This window comes from Ammospiza caudacuta, chromosome 3 (assembly GCF_027887145.1).
Source record: "Ammospiza caudacuta isolate bAmmCau1 chromosome 3, bAmmCau1.pri, whole genome shotgun sequence".
NCBI classification, from domain to species: Eukaryota; Metazoa; Chordata; class Aves; order Passeriformes; family Passerellidae; genus Ammospiza; species Ammospiza caudacuta.
Genome location: NC_080595.1, coordinates 40,930,263 through 40,948,109, shown reverse-complemented (window position 1 = coordinate 40,948,109; position 17,847 = coordinate 40,930,263). Strand labels below are relative to the sequence as shown.

Genomic DNA, 17,847 nt, shown 5'->3' with positions numbered 1-17,847 from the left:
GTGTTTCGAATGCTGATTTTTAAAGTCTCTGAAGGCCTGAAATTATTTCTTACATGGCTTTAAAAATGCTTCTGCATTAATAGTTTTTTCTTGGTTGAGTCATTTGCTCAACATTTTAATGATTTATGTTTCTTATGTAGATAGTAGAAGGTACAAATATATATTTTAATGATATTCTGCTGCATATTGTTCACTAGAGGGGAATGTAGAGTGGGGAAAATACAAAGTACTGAATACATGGATAGTTTCCAGCCTTTTAAGTGATTCAGAGTGTTTGATGAATAACTGGTTTCTATTGCTGACCTCTGCTTCTGACCTTTCCCTGACTTCACAGGTCAACAGTTCCATCAGCAACCACGTTTTGAATAATCCAAGATCTCTAGATGGTATTTCTGGTTTGGGGGATTTTTTTAAAGTTTTTTTTAATTTTTTTGAGATGTTTCTGATGAAAATTTAGTTTTTGTTCTATAATACAAAACTGGATCTTGGCTACAGGATAGAGAGGATTAGAATGTACTGTACTGCCCTCTGTACTGGGCATCAGTGCAATATACTACTGGAATGTACACAGACTTCCAGTATTTCCCTCATACATTGAAAAGACATCTCAGTCCTCCCTGTTCTTCATATGCTGCAAAGGAGTTTCACTTCAAGCTTAATATATCATTCACCAATTTTTTTTCCTGTCTTCGCCCTCAAAAAGGAAAGGAACAGTTGCCATATGCTAAAGGCAGAGAAATTTCCATACCTGCTTATTTGGGAAATACTCAAGTACATTTGATATGACTTTTTCTATTTAGTGGTGTTCTTTCTATTTCTTTCTTTATTCTGTCATTTTCCCACTTATAGACCGGAAAAGCCTTCTCTGATGTGTTTATTTTAATGCAGAGCTTTCTCTGGGAGCCATTTGGCTGGGTACAAGAGGGGCAGTTGCTTTAATCTCGCAATCAGGCGGCTTTGTTCCTCTCACAGTATGTTCCTGATTAATGCGAACTAATAATTACAAACACTAGAGCGTGCAGTGTTATAACACCACAAGTGATTGGCTGGCCTGCAGGTTGACAAGCTTTTCTTAGACTCAAGAAAGAGGGGTACAGAAATTGCATTTCAAAGTGTTTATCTTGCCAGAATTCCTAATTGTGTTTTGACGCAATTATAGCAATGACATTTAGTAGTACTGTCGCTACAGAAACATTAACATTTTGAATGCACTGTGTTTTTCAAGGACAAATGTCTTTTATTCTATTTTTGTTTTGCAGGTGGAAAACTAAAATTTTCAAGCACACTAAATCTTTTGAAACTGTGTTAGATTAGCATTAATAATAAAATATGGCCATGAAGAATGCCAAGAACAGATGCGGAAAAGGAGATTTTTTCTTCTTACTAATTTGGAAAATGAGGTGTAGAATAGGGGCTCTCTGGTTGATTGGAGTTTATTGTTTTATTATTTTTTTTCTCTCCACTCATCAATGCTAAACTGGCTGAAACCCATTATATTCTGTCAGTCTATAATTCCAGCTGAATCAATGCTGTCTTGTGCCTTAAGAACTTGATCTAAGTTTTGCTAAAACAGAAAGAAAAGAAACCGCTGTTGACTTAAAGCTGGGTCTGGATAATGTTACCAAAAGAGTCAAATGCACCTGACTTTTTTACAGGTTTTATGTCCATCATAAGAGTTAAAGAAGTGATGAATATTGTGGGATTTTTTATGAAGGGAAAAATAGGAAGTTCTTAGCTACAGTGTGTGAACAGTTGATAGTTGCTGATAACGTGGAATTGTGCTCCTAGTGCCCTGTGTATATGCTCTAGCATGTTTTTAGTAAATGATGACATTTTTATTTCAAATAGTCAAAGTGCTTTGCCTGCAAAGTAGTCTTGTGTGCTTGAAAAACGTCATGAGGAAATGATTGCAGAGAAAGAGAGCACTACAAGTTCATATCAAGCCATGTAGTACATTGGCTTTCCCTTGGAAATAAGAACTTAAAGGTGACTGCAAACTTCCTATTATTATTGCGACTGTTAATTAATAAAATATATTCTCATAGTAAGCATATTTGGACTTGATATAGTGCTACTTGTAGTGGTTATTTCTAATGGTAGTCAACATTGCATAAATTCATCCCTTTTTAGTTTCTTTTAAAAATGCATTTTTCTAGAACCTCAACCTTATAAATGCTCCTGTGGATGTTTTGGGGTTTTTTCCTAGCCTGAGAATGAATATACCTTCTTACCTTTTTGTGACTATATACCCAGACCTGCAAACTAATGAATATTTTGGAAGTTTTCACCTGAAATAGCTTCAGTGAAGTAAAGCATCAATTCCTCTAAGAAGTTTAGTTTGAAATATTTTCTTCTTGTAAAATCAAGATAATTAGTACCAGAGCTGATAGCATACCTGTGGAACTGCTTCTACACACTCATTTAAATTAACTTGGTGTGTATCTTTGTGTGACTATTTTTTGTGTATATGCTGGTGCAGCATCATTAACTTTGAGAGTCTTCTATTAATCACACAAGGATGAAGAAACAGGAAAAAAACATTGTCCTGTGTTACCAGTACCAAATTTAAAAAAAAGAAAGACTTTTCTTGGGGTTTGAGTAAGTATGTTTCTGGGGTTTTTTTAATTCAAATGAGTGTTCTCCCCTATCCCCATCCCTTCTTAGATCCCAAGTTTTATACAGCACACTTGCTTCTTATTTCTCATCCTTTTTTTTTAGTATCCTCTTCCCAAATGGAAATCATGTAAGGATTAGCTAAAACTAAAAAAAAAAGGCAACTATTGAATTCCTCAAATTTGGAAAAATAAGTATTTTAATTAATGTGTGTTAGTAAATATGACTATGAAAGAAGAAGTATAGCTGTTAATCAAACATTAACTTGTTAGTGTTCGTTGTCTTTATCAAGTCAATGAGTTAGATGTCATCCTCATGAATTAAAATTCTAAGCCTCAAAAGGAAGGAAAAATATGACTCCCTATAACAACTGTGTGACCAGATAATGATAGCAAGCAAAATTTTGAAAGTGTAGGAAAAACTGTCATAATGGGGTATTTATATTACTTTAATGTATATTATGTATCATGTCAAATCACAATCCCAAGAATAAACTTCTGGATGCTATCAGGTTATTATAGAAAAGTTGATCAAAGAACTGCCAAGAGAAGGGGGACCTGGTTTATAATGTTACTAATGGAGATCAGGTCTTTAACACTGATAACTAAACTTGATAACTAAACTACTAGAAAGCAAAAAAAAAAAAAAAAAAAAAAAAATTCCAGCACTTTAAATATAAAAATACAATTTGGTGGACAAAACTGCTGAAGTATCTTACCTGCAAACAGCAGAAAAAAGTGTTGCTGAGTCCATTTAAACTGCAACAGGAGCAGAAGGTCTATTAGGTGATTGCTCCAGATTTGGAGATTGAGGCATATAGCTGGTCCATCCTTGAAAGCAAGCAGATGGGTTCAGTATGGGAGAACCTAGAAAGGACCTGCTGGAAGCCTCTCTGTGGACCTTGGGATGCACATTACAACTGCTTTGAAATGGCAGTTGAAATCTAACATATGTCATTATTAAGGGGTGTGCACTGGGGAAAAACCCCAGATTTTGACATATATTATATGTAGCAGTGTAGTCCAGGAGCTCTGATAGATAGCTCCACCAAAATACTGCCTTGGTAGTAACCATCAGCAAAGTAAATTACATTTTAATAACTATTTAGGAGGACTTGAACAAGTTTGTAGATATCATCTTCCTATTCACTGGTCATATAAGTCATTTGTATTGTATGATGTTCCTTATATTCCAAAATGATCGAGTTGGAAGAGCTACTAAAAGATAAAAAGTAAAAGATAAGGAACAGCACCTATATGAGGGATGGGAAGGTAGATTACTTTCTTGTCTGAAAAGTAAACTGCTGTGGAAGGAATGCTAGAGATCTGTTCAATCTTTTGTGGCTTGGGGAAAAATAAATAAATGGGGGGCATCAAATAAAATTTTTAACTACTGAGTTGAAAGCAATTAAAAGAAGTTAGTTCTTTGTGCAGCATCTCAAGGTGGCCTTACTGTTCTTCCTGTAAATTTTCTGGAATGCTAAAACTTCATGAGAGGTGAAAATTCACTGGAATAATTAATTGGTGGTAAACTTTATTTTTCAGATGTTTTAAATCATTAATTTAATGTCGTGCCCCCTCTCTCTTTTCCCTCCCCCCAGCTCTAATATCAAGTGTTATTACTTTATACTAACTCCACTCCAACTGTGTTCACCCAAGGACCCAAAACTATGATTTGCCATCCCTGTGAATGACTGCAATTCAATTTACATGTGCCAGCACTTCAGCTAGATGACGTAGAGAGTGGAGCTCAGTGAAGACCAAGTTGTTTTACTCAGCTTTCTAGATAGGCTGGATCAACATTTTATAACTAAGTTCACACTACTAAGAGAATTCTAAAATCATTTCAGCTGTGCCCACACAATGCTGAAGTGCCTGATAAAGAACTAGAAGGAATTGGATGTAGATGTGATGCTGGATTACTTTGTAATTCATGGTGTTTGAAGTAGGCACTAATTTCACTAATGTGACCAATGTTTTGACTGCCATAATTTCTCCTCTGGTTAAAGATTTTCTGCTATTTTCTGGGCACTGATTCTATCCCAAACACTGAGTAATCCAAGTATCAAGTGTTTTCATTTTTTTATACTTCAGTTGTTTGTTTCTACTATGTATGTGGATACTTGTAAACTTCAAATCTATTGCTCAGATTAATTTTGCTGTCTGTAAATTAAATATTAATTGGTGTGAAATAATTATAAAAAGAGAAAGCATACAAGTGTCAATCTTTTGTGATGCAAAATGTTTTTATAAATGTTCCTATATATGGTATGTGTGTATATCTATATCTATATATATATATATATATATATATATATATAAATTTTCTTCTTTGATAGATCATCCTGTTAATGACATTATTTTGCCATTGTGAAATATTGATGATTTGCAATCCTTTTTTTTTTTCTGCTTGGTAATATACTCATAAATGAACTGTACATATTCAAAACGTCACTGTAAAGTTTGATAAGGATTTTCTGTCTGTTTTATTCTGGGTTTTATATTGTTTTGTTGTGAGGGGTTGGGGATTTTTAAGTTTCTTTAATAACGACTGATAAATATTGAAGTTAATGTTTATCTAATTACAATTCTCTATTACTATTTTCATTATGTTGTATTACAGTTAAGTAAAGGCTTTATCTACAGACAAGAAATCTAGTTACAGTTTTTCTAATTGTCTATTCTGCTTCCAGCTGTTATCTTTCTTCCTTTTTCCACTTAGTCAACTGCAGGCCCATGTGTAAACAGTGTTGAACCAGAGAATGAGTCTTTGTAGCTTTTTAATTATGGTTAACTCAGTTCCTGTCTTTAACTGAGAAAATGTAACCTACTAATGATGCCTGTCCACAGCACTGACCTTAGGGTGGAGGGACCATATGTCCTGTTTGTGACTGGGCTTTACTGTATATAACCTGAATGATCTCAGTATAATCATAACAAAACTGTCTAGCTAAAACACAAAAGAAACAAGAGTAGGAAAAGCAGCAACAAAACCAAGTTTTATATGTTTATTTATGAACCAAATTATAATCCTCGTATGCTTTGGTTTTATGTTGTAGGGCCCATCTTGCTGGGATGATGTGCTAATTCCCAACAGAATAGGAGGTGTTTGCCAGTTCCAAGGGTGCAATGGAAATGTAGCGGTAAGATTTTGTCATGTTTCTCCAAGTACTGTGATGCTCATAAGAATAATTCTTTGTAACAATTTTAACCATGTTAGAATTTCAGTAATGACTGTGAAGAGACAGATATGGTCTGTCAGCATTAGATAATAAGTTTATTATCTAATGCTGAACATCTCTATTGAAGTGAGATGTTCAGCATTAGATAATAAACTTCTGATGTCTTGCAAAAGGGAGGAATTTTGTTCGGGTGCTATTTGGAATGAAGGAGGAAATAATTTAATTTCATCTTTTGCACTGAAGTATAACTCTTAGATTTTCAAGTATACAAAGGTTAAATGTGGGATGTAATAATTATATGTTTCTGTCAACACTTATTTTATAATTGTTATGTATGTCTTTACCTTGAAAGCTTCAAATTTCCATGTCATAGTGCACATCAGAACTTGCATATTGGGCTTTGTCTGCAGGAGTAGGTTCTTCATGATGACCACTTTGCGGTTTTTCTCTCATATCTTGTTGCTGTTTCTTCTTTTGTTTCTTAAAGTGACATCAGTGAAAAGACTAAGTAAAAAGGAGCATAGGTTTATCAAATTATTAATATAGATTTTTCAAAACATTTTGTATGTATACATGTACCTTCATATGTATTAGATATTTCTAGCATCTAATACTAAAGTCTTAGAGGTAATTCCTTCTCAGGAAAAAGCTTAGTTTGAGTCTTCCTTCAGGACACAGGTCTTAAAGGTAAACTTGAATTTCCCACATATGAAAAGATTCTATTCATCAATTATTTGTAAATTGGAGCTACACAAACAGCTTTTTCCAGAGGTGCTCACCTGCTCTGGTGTAACCTTCTCTTTGTCTTCCTTAACAAGACAGTTGTGAAGCGATGCGTCCATACAGTTCCATAGGTGTCTCCTGCTTGGCCATAGATGGTGCCAGAAAATATTTTTATCTAACTTTAGATACCAAATGGTTGTTTTAATAGCATGGAATTTATGGCTGAGTCCATGTGCAGCCAACAGAAACTGAGGTCTGGCAGCCTTTGATGTTCTGCTTCTTGGTGTGCACCTTGCTGTAGCAGTGTTTGATTGAGCCACCCAGGAATCACAGAGTGTCCTGGGCTGGAAGGGACGCACAAAGACCATGATCTTGAAAGTGGCAGGTGTTAGACATTCAAATGCTCTTCTCTTGGCAGTACAATTCCCAGTTTTGTCACCTGTTGGCAGAATATACCTGACTGACTTGCAGCTGCCAACTTACAGCTTTTGTTATCCAGCGTATTTGTGAAAAAGGTTGTGAAATAATGACACTTTTGGCAACCCTCCCTCCTGAACTACAACCTGTTCTCTCATTAAATCAGTTCCTATTTTATAAAAGCAGAAAATTAAACAAAATGCCATCTTGGTGGAGAGAGAAGAAAAAAACCCACCAATCATAATGCTAAAATCAAATGCTGTGGCAAACAACCAATACCCAGTCAACTCAGCCCCATGACTCCAGTTGCTGTCAATTCTTCTGGCAAGTTGCATACTTAGCAGAGCCAAGGATCAGTGTTATCTTTCAGTAAGGCATCACTGAACAAATTTCAGAAGACACCCTTTATTAGACAGACATGTTGCTAATGCAGTTTGAGACAACCTGGACTACAGGCGTGAGTCTGTTACTGGAGAAATGTGCTGTTCTTTTATTTCCAAACTGACACATTTTCCCTTTATCACCTACAAACCGCTCTAACAGTGTTAGAACTGAAGCAAACTGAGGTGCAAGAACACTCCTAATTTTTAGGATTTTTTGACCAGAATTTCCAGCAATATCAATCTAGTCAAGAACAACTAAGCACTTGAGTGCATTTAACTTCTTCTGTTACCTAACTATCCAGTAGGTAGGTAACCCTGAATCAGATATTTGAATTGATGGCTTGTTGAGATCCTCTGGTTGCTGAAAGATATCTTTCTTGTGTTTTGGGATGGTTTGTTTTTCTTTGGCCTCAATCACTGTGAAAACACATCTTTATTTTCTGGGAAATCTTCCATTTCAAAGGCTTAAATCACTAAGATTTTTGGTTTGTGTCTTGCTCCAAGTGAGAAATAATAGAGATCTCGAAGTGTTTCCAAGGATTTGGTGTTCTTTTATGCTCTGATAAAACAGACTGTTTGGAACAGAATAAAAATAACCTTAACTAAATCATGGGTTAAAACCTCTAATCTTTTCTTGCCTGTTACAATCTTTGGAAGATGGGGTCACATTTTATCATTAACTACTTATTTTTGCATTTGTGGAGTTATGTCTCTTAAATAGCTCCACAGTGTATGTGCTTCTTTACCATGATATGCAATGAAGAAGCTTTAAGGCTGTTGGTTGTAAGTTATCGACAAACTGCAAATACTGCTGTTTAAGGGGAAAAAAATTTACTTCATTATTTCTCTCCCAAGACATGTTTCAGTTAAAAATTGATTTTTTGTCAATTTTCAATTTTTGTAAGCACCAATTTGCAACATAAAAAACCACAAGGTAGTGCGTTTTACCCCAAAATACTAGTTTGAATGTATTTTGGTATGAAATTAGTCTCTTGACAGAATGACAGACTTTAATTCTCTTGGTTGCAAAAATGTAAATAAAGTAATTGACTATATGAGAAAATAATGAGAATCAAATTTCATTTCAGTGAAATAAAATTTCTAATGATTTGTAGAAGATATCATGATTATCTTAATGTTAAGTGCACTGTGATTCAATATGTGCTCCAATGTGCTCCCAAGCAGAGGTCACTGTGGGGTTTTTCACATTAATTACAGTCTATCAGAATCAGTCTGAACTTCTACAGCTTCAAAAAGATGAAGTTCCTGTGAACACTTATGTTGCTGCAATTGTAGAAAAGCCACTTTTATAACAAACTTTAACTATAGTAATTCGAAAATGGAAGAGTCAACTTTAGCTGTTTTAAATGTGGATTGCAATCAATCTTTCAAACAGTTTCAAAAATTAGCACCATTCATTAAATGAAAGAGAACCTTTTACTTTTGGTGTCTGTCTCAAAACACTTTCAGTCAGAAACATGGTATGTAGCTGTGCAGGTGTGCTTGGAAATGCTCTTCTTATATGAGTGTTTTTGTTACTGCCTAGAACAGAATGATTTAGGTTGGAAAAATCCTTTAAGATAATCAAGTCCAACTGTTAACCTAGTACTGCCAAGACCACCACTAAAACAGGTCCCAAGTGTATTTGATATAATTTTTGAGGATTCATTGTCATCTTCACAAGTGACCAGAATGCATGTAAGACTAAGCTATTTATTTAGCCTTTCCTTATTCAAATGAAATATTACTGGAGGAGTGTTCTTGTTAGACTTTTACAGTTCTTTGTCTCTCAGAATATTTTCTGTTTATCATCCATTGAAGTAAATTTTCGATTAAGGACTTTTTCTACTCCTGTATGTAAAAATGCTATTATATTTGCTTCCTCATGTAGGCTCGTGCTTTTTAAAAGTCATAAAGAACCACAGAAATAATGTGTCTTTTTATGGTGAGACAGAGATTAATGCCACCATAAACCACTAAAGTGGTGGTTTCATAGGAATCAGCTCCACATTAGTTCCTCAGTCCAGTGAATATGCATCAGTTTCTGAAAGACATTTCCATGTCCCCAGGGCACAATGTAAGGCAAACCTTTTTGAACTTTAGAAACCTGTGGAAAAAGTATTGATGTGTTCTTGGGATTCTCATTTGATGTGCAAAAAAGACTTGCTGTAGACTTGAAAATCTCAGAAATAATGAAAGGGTTAAAGAGGATTATATGTCAGATATGGCTTAAGCTATTGGGAATAGGAAAAATGAAAATCTCTGTTATAGAAATAGAAATGTACTTCTCTTCCCATTTGATATATATCACCACTGTTACCTTGAATTCTTTGTTTCTGAAGATGGCATCAGCTGTCATCATAACTGAATAGCATTTTTATCTCTGCTCCAGTTATTGAAACATGCTAGGATTCAACAAACCATTTCTAAAACAAGCACCAGGATTTCTGTGAACTTCTGGATTTTCTTAAATATCAGCACACCCTTCTTTTCAAACTCTATAGTCATCTCAAACTCTATAGTAAGCCCAAGGCAAAGATTTATATTGCAAGTTTGGTCACTTTTTTTTTTATGTTTAGTATTGGCCATTATATGTAATTTTAAATGGTTCAATTTGACTATACAATAGTCTCACTGTTGTAGGGTATGTTTGAGAGCAAAAAGATTGCATAGAAAGCATGTTTGGTTTAATTATGCAGATTTTCTTATTATATTATTATAATTATATATTATAATTATATATTATAATTATATTTTCTTACTGTATTATAATTATGTAGACTTTCTTATTCTTATTTTCTGATTTTTGAATCTTGCAATTTAATATTTACTATATTTAAATTTTTAAACATTTCTCCTATTTTTCCTTCCTTGCTTGTTTATTGTCATTAGGTTTGGCACTGAGAACAGCAATATTATGTGTTCCTTTCGTAGTCTGTTCCACAGGGAGCCTGAGCTCATCTGAAATAGTTTGGACTAATAAATCAAGGGAATAATGTTCAGCTTGTATGCTTTAAATACACAGCTTACCAAATGATTTTTTTCTTTCAAGTGTCTAAAGCTATTCTTTTCAAACATCACTGTTCAGATGAAATATGTTTCATTTTTCATCTCATTTAGCTTTGATTAGCTCAGACCTCTGTTTTAGTTGAGAACAGAAATAAATCCTTTAGCAGTTAAAGTATCACAAGCAAAGTAGTAAATTTAATGATGTTATCAAAATATGAATACAGTAAAGGACTTTCATATGATAGGAAAGATCTGATACATTTATTCATTTTCTTTGTGTACAATGTTTATTGTTAAAGGTACTATGTCTGTCCATCCCTGGAGCCATTATAATATTTTCAATGTCATAATATTACTATGAATAATTTTAAAATTCTGTAATGTTTCTTAATATCAAGAAGCCTCTTGACTTTGCATTTTCAATTGATTTCAGTGCCATCCATGTTAGTTTGCCTTATGCAGAAGAGAGTGGTCCAGATAATATATGCTATTAAAAAAAATCACAATGAGTATGATGGAGTAGGAGTGCTAATTAAAATACCAGATAGTCTTACTTCAGAAATATTAAATTGATGCAAAGATTCTTACCACAGAATGATTTCAGTTCGAAAAGACTTGCAAGTCTTCAGTCTAACCTTTGACCAATCACTGCCTTGTCAACTAGGCCATAGCACTAAGTGCCACAACAATCTGCGCCAACGCTTAACAGCCCCTTCTGTGAAGGAATTCTTCCCCATGTCGACTTGAGCTGCCTCTGGCAGAGCTTGAGGCCATGTTCCCTTGTCCTGTCACCAGCTGCCTGGGAGAAGAGGCTGGCCCCCACCTGGCTTCAACATCCTTACAGGGAATTGTAGAGAGAATGCAGTTACCCCGAGCCCTTTCTTCAGGCTGAACAATCTCAGTTCCCTCAGCCATTGGGACACCTTCTTTATCCAGTCTTCATAGAATTCTAGTATGGCATTGGTTGGAAGGCACTGTTCATGTTGTTCCAACCCCCTCACTGTGGGCAGGGACACCTTCCACCAGACCAGGTTGCTCAAAGCCTCATCCAAGCTGGCCTTGAACACTTCCAGGGATGGAGTATCCACAGATTCTTGGGGCTACCTGTGCCAGTTCCTCACCACCCTCACAGTGAAGAATTTGTTCCTGATTTCTAACCTAAACCTATGCTCTCTCAGTTTATATATGTTTATATGTCACAATATTCCGTTGCGCAAAGTCCCTTTTCAGCCTTCTTGTAGGCCTCCTTCAGGAACTGGAAGGCTGCTCTAATGTCATCCCAGAGTCTTCTCCAGGTTGAACAACCCCCAGTTTCTTAGTTTATCTTCATGGGAAAGGTGCTCCAGGTACTGATCATTGCACTGGATCTGCTCCAACAATCCATGACCTTCTTGTTCTGGGGTCCTGTGCCGTGCTCCGACTGGAGTATCATGAAGGCAGAATAGAGGGGGAGTGTCGCAGACATCTTTTCATGAAAATCCTTTCATTAGGATTTTTCCTGCTGAGAAGCTTCAGCAACAAAATGTAAACAATAGTTATCTGTTGCTGTGGAATGCAACAAGTGCATCTGTGATTGGCCCATCTTGGATGTTTACAATTAATGGCCAACCACAGCCCAGTTAGCTTGGACTCTCTGTCCGAGACATAAATCTTTATTATTCATTCCTTTCTATTCTTAGCTTAGCTAGCCTTCTGAGATGAAACCTTTCCTTCTATTCTTTTTACTATAGTTATAATGTAATATATATATCATAAAATAATGAACCAAGCCTTCTGAAATATGGAGTCAAATCCTTGTCTCTTTCTTCATCCAAAGACCCCTGTGACCACTGTCACAGGGGAGAATCTTCTTTTTTGGCCTATTGGCCATGGTGCTTTGCATGCAGCCCAGGATACAGGTGGCTTTCTGGATTGTGAGCACACACTGCCAGGTTATATTCTCATCTGCCAAGTCCTTACCAGGGCTGTTCTCAATCCATTCTTCTCCCAGCCTGTGCTTGTATTTGGGATTTCAAAGTGTAGGATCTTGCACCTGGCCTTGTTGAACTTAATGGGGTGTGCATGGGCCCCCTTTCTCAAGCCTCATGTGTCCCCTCTGGATGGCATCCCTTTCCTCCAGCCTGTCAACAGGGTCACACAATTTGGTGTCACCAGCAAGCTTGCTAAAGGTGTGCTCAATCCCATTGTCCATGTTGCCAGTAAAGATGTTAATAATGCCAGTCCCAGTGCCAAGCTGTGAGGAAAGCCACTCATCGCTGGTCTCCACTTTGGAATTGAGACATCAAACACAATGCTTTGATTCAACCATCCAACCAATTCCTTATCCACTGTGTGGTCCATCCATCAAATCCATGCCTCTAGTGAAGAGACACAGATGTTGTGTGTGACAGCATCAAATGTTCTGCATAGGTCCTCATAGCTGACATCAGTTACTCCTCCCTCACCCACCACCACTGTGGCCTCTTCATAGAAGGCCACCAAATTTGTCAGGCACAATTTTCCCTTGGTGAAGGCGAGTTAACTGTCATCATCACCTTATTTTCCATGTGCCTTAGTATAGTTTCCAGGAAGATCCACTCCCAATCCTGCTGGGGGCAGAGGTGAGACTGACTAGCCTGCAGTTCATTTTTTTCTTTTTTAAAATGGGGGTTGTATTTACCCTTGTCCAGTCAGTGAAAGCTTTACCGGACTCCCATGACTTCTCAAATAAGATGAAGAATGGCTTAGAATCTTCATTCACCTGAGGACCCATGAATGCATCTCATCAGGTCCCATGGACTTGTGCAACTTCAGGTTCCTTAGATGGTCTCAAATCTGATATTCCTCAGTGGGTAGTTCTACACTCTGCGAATCCTTACCTTTGCCTTCTGTGATTTGGGTAGGGTGCTTCACTGGAGCATTACCAGTGAAGACAAAAATAGTCCTTGACTCCTCATAGTTTTCCATATATGAGAGATACTCTCTTAAGAGGATATTTATTCAAATACCATACAAGACAAATTTGAGACACTTTCATATTTACCAGATTCTCTGCCCATTGCTTTTACTATTTAAGAACTGTTTTATTATTTTATGCTCTATTCTATGGCAAGTGAAAGGATTGAAGCAAAAATGCAAGTAGCAAGCAGACCAGACCCATTGTTGTAGTTTTTCTATTTTGTGATACAAGGAGGGCCAGCAAATAATTTCAGATTTTTTTTATTTATTCATTTTTAAAGCTGTTTATCTTCACAAACCTATCCATTCACCAAATGAAATAAAACCATGGCACAGTAGTAGTGATGCCACTGGTGCAAAACACAAGAGTGATACGCTCTGCTTACGTGTGTTGATATTCAGCTGTTTAATGAGACTAATTTAACTACTATGTCATCCTGAGGTTTCCAGTTTGGCTGATCATCTACCAAAAATCTCAGTCTTTTCAAGTTGCTGCCTCACTGGACAGAATGTCCCTTATTTCTAAGGGTGTGACTTGATTTCTGGCTGTTCTAAAATGCCAAATCATGTTTTTGATCTCAGATGAGCTGTTTATGTGGCTTTGTCAGTGACTTTTAGGTTTCATTGCTCCCATTCCCTCAGATTTTGGGCCATATGTAATATTTATGAATAATTACTTTATGCCTTCATCCAGATCATTAAGAAATGTTTTGAATAGCATAGGACTAGGAGATAATCACTGCAAGTCACCTTGAAAACCAGACATTGGATGTTTCACTGTGGGAAATTACATTTTGAAACATATCAGTTAAATGTCTCTAACATTGGTCCCATAGTGTTCTAGTTTCTAATCAAAATGTCAGTGCTGTATCAAATGCTACATATAAATCTGGGTAAATTCCCATATCACTATTATGACATTCTGCTAAGTTTGTAATCTCATATAAGTGTCAGGTTAGTTTGAAAGAGTCAGGTTACCATAATCCACATTTATTGGCATTAATTACTGATTCATCTTTTATTAATCAAGCACCGTATTAGCTATGTATTGTATGTAAGGCTGGTGTCAGGTTTCCATGCTGACAATTGCCTAGATTACCTCATCTAAAGTTGCCCTAAATGGTGACATGATGTGGTTGTGTTCCTGTAAAGCTCTGTAGTTTAAACCCTCTCTGAATGTGGGTGGGTATTTTAGCCATCAGTGCATTTTCTGAGTAAAAAAGAGATTAATAGTGCTGAGAACAATACCTTGGGAGTTTGGAATAACCTGTGAAAGTGCTGTGCTTGTATTTTGCTGATTTTGGTTAGGCCTTTAAATTGATATACTTAATAGCAAAGAGAGATTTAAAATATTTACTTCAAATGCTTGATTGTGAAGAAAGACACACAGCAGGTGATTTACCATGGTATTTAAACATGGTAATACTGAGGTACTTAAACATTATAAACAAAACATTGTTTTTAATATGTTTTGTGGTTCTTTCCATTCTTGCTTCAAATTATGTAAACTCTACATTTCTTCTCAGATTCTTCTTTAGGAAAACATAACTAGATTTTTTTTACAGTTGTTCTCAAAGTAACCTCATTCTGGAGTAGATCAATTTTTCCTTTATAAAGAAATTCTATTATTCTACTTCTCAGTTCAGAAAAATCAATGATAGGTGAAAAACTGAATTATAAAATAGAATTAATTCTATACAGGGACAGAAAGCTAAATAATTTATCTTGAAATATAAGTTAAAGCTTTTATAATTAAGATCTGTCCTCTTTTTAAAAAAAAAAAAAAGTGAATACTTATTCACTCCTCATCAGTGTAAACAGAATATTTCTACAGTATGTTGACTGTTTTTTTTGTGTGCCACAGTTTGTGTCTGTATTAAAACCCATTATTAGCTTGAAAATTGCTAATATGTTTTCTGTGCTGAAATTTTCATACACATTCTGGCAAACCCAAAGGAATTCAGTTATTTTTGCTCTGTGCTGAATGGTCTCAGGAAATTTAGCTCATCTTTCCTGTATTGATACCACCATTTTTATTTGCATGTGTGGAAATGCCAGAATTTTGTAAAAGATGGAACAAAAAATGTTGAAAATTATGTTTTTTTTCAAACAAATCCTTTGCTCTTTTGGATGTCATTCTTCAGTTGTTAACACTGTCAAATAGAGAAAAACACCACCACCATCACTATCCTTGTTGCTTGTTTTCTTTTTGTATCTGTAGTTCCGTTTCAGGAAACCTTAGCTTGAAAACATGAGCATTAAGCATGCTTTCAGTGTTTTATTCTGTCATATATGAGCAATTTATGTGATTGTGCTCAGCTGTTAGGTTCTCATTGCCCTTCACAACTGCCTTTTAAAAATAAGCAGTTGTTTTGAACAGAACTTGGCATTTTCATCAATGATAGAGCTCTTGAAAAATTCTTCAGATAGTGTAGAGGCTTCATCATTTGATGAGAGGCAGTTCCAGGCGAGGTGAAAATTTGTCCTTAGTAGGAATCCGAAACCATTGGAAAGACTGATAACTGCGTACTAACAAACCAACAGCTTTCCTTCAATTTGTTTGATGCCCCTGGCTTCACTGAAAGAGAAGTTAAGTTTTATAAATTATCATTTCTTTATCCTCCGTGAGACAGTGAGCAGAACACAGCTTGTGTTCATCTGACCAAATCCTGGATCATTCTTGAAATAATCCCTTTGACTGTGCTGAAAGGTAGATTTTGTATTTGCAAACCAAAACAGAACATAAATTCACCTTTAATGTTTTAAAGATATTTTACTTCTAGAAATGCCTGAAAAACATGCTGACGATGCACTGCAGCAAGGAACTTACTATTCTGTACTGATGCTGTGTTGGCTGTTGTAAAAACATAATATGGTATGATTATAGTATCCTATTTCAGCCTATGCAGTGTTCTTTTCCTGTTATTGTAATGTTCAAATCAACCTCAGGGAGATTCCTCTTTGCCCATTACATAATTAAACTTCAGCTCACACTAGCATGATATAGTGTGGAAGTTGCTATGTGTTCAAAAAAAAAAAACCTAATGGAAGAAAAATCCATTGAGAACTATTAAATGTGAAAACACTCCTTCTGGTTTATGAAGTCTCTGAACAACAAATTGGTGGAGATTAGGAACAGGATTTGGCAAGTACTATTTTCAATTTTTTATTGTTTTTACCACATATTCTAGACATCTACTGTTAACTTCCTACTAATGACAAGATCTTAGGCTGAATGTACTGCTCTATGATTTCATGTGGCGAAATTTGTGTAACCAGAAGTTCTCTTATGGAAGATGGTTATCATCAGATTGAGCTATATATATATTTCTTATAATCCATATGATTTCTTTTCAATTTACATTCGTCCATCCATCCCAAGTTTAGCTACACCTAGCATGAACACAATAGGCGAGTGGAATCCCAATTCAGTGTGTTGTATTCTGCTGCCATGGGAAGGAGGTGTGAGAGACTGTCACTGGCATGTCTTGTTGCCATTATATGGTCTTGAGCCTAGTGGTGAGAGCAGTGTTACAGTTATTCTATTTTTGTTAAATGTTGACCATGTTGTTTCCATGTATTATTTGGAGGCCATTATACCATTCGTGTATTTTTTCTATTCACGTTTTAGGAAACATGTGGGGTATTTGGGGCCCTGAACAAATTGGGAAGCAGTAATTGAAAACTATGGACAAAACAGAATTATATGAAAACCAAAGAAAGGAAGTCAACAAGACTCAGTAGAGTTAGATCCAAACTCTATCATATTTGCTCTGTCACTTGTTTCACAAATCAGACCCCCATTTTCTTTCAAATGAAGCTTGTTTGATACATATTTTTGCATGTACTCTGTCAATGTGTCTAACGTGTTCAGGGACATTTTGTAATTTAGTGGATTTCAGTAACACTTTGAATGAATCTTTAGTTGCTCACTGCACATGACATTTAAACAGCATGTTACTGTCTGCAGCTGTTGCAAATTCATTGCTGATGATTGAAGCCTTGGGTTTCCATTCAAGCATGCAACATGCTCCTGCAATCATATATCAGCAATCTAATCAGATGAGGGTGATTTTGTTAGGGTACAGTATGGTTACAGAGGAATCTCCTCAAATGTCAGGCAGCATTTACAATGCAAGAACACAATTTCTTCATTCACACGTGGCAGGTACTGTTACTGATTGTTTAATAACTGTGTCAATTTGCCAGCTGACACACTATGCGAGACATTCTGTTAGATCTAAAAGCTGCCGTAAAATTTACCTTGGCATTAAATCTGTTTCCCACCTATAGTTTTCATGCTTAATGTTCTGGTCTGGGATTCTAAAATGTGAAGGCATTAGATTTTGATTAACAATTGCCTACTATATTTTTGGTCTAGCTGTTCCTAAGAAATTGTGCCTGTAACTAATTTAGGACCAGTTTGTAAATTTGAATTTGTGTTGTCTGCTTCTGTGCATACACCTTGTGAAATTAGCCGATCTTTTACAAATCAGAACTGAGTTTAGAATAGGCATGCACTGTTTATAGGATGTGGTGGTGTGAGATAATGCAGTCAATGGCATTACTTGTGAGCTTCTCTCA

General features: G+C 35.9%; 1 protein-coding gene across 1 annotated transcript in view; it reads left to right on the top strand.

Annotated features, from left to right (window-relative positions):
* PRKN (parkin RBR E3 ubiquitin protein ligase) overlaps positions 1-17,847 on the top strand; it is a 554,180-nt gene that overhangs the window by 173,734 nt on the left and 362,599 nt on the right. Inside the window, exon 5 of the mRNA XM_058801467.1 lies at positions 5,672-5,755. Coding sequence (XP_058657450.1) covers positions 5,672-5,755 — 84 coding nt within the window. The remainder of the gene's footprint in view (positions 1-5,671; positions 5,756-17,847) is intronic.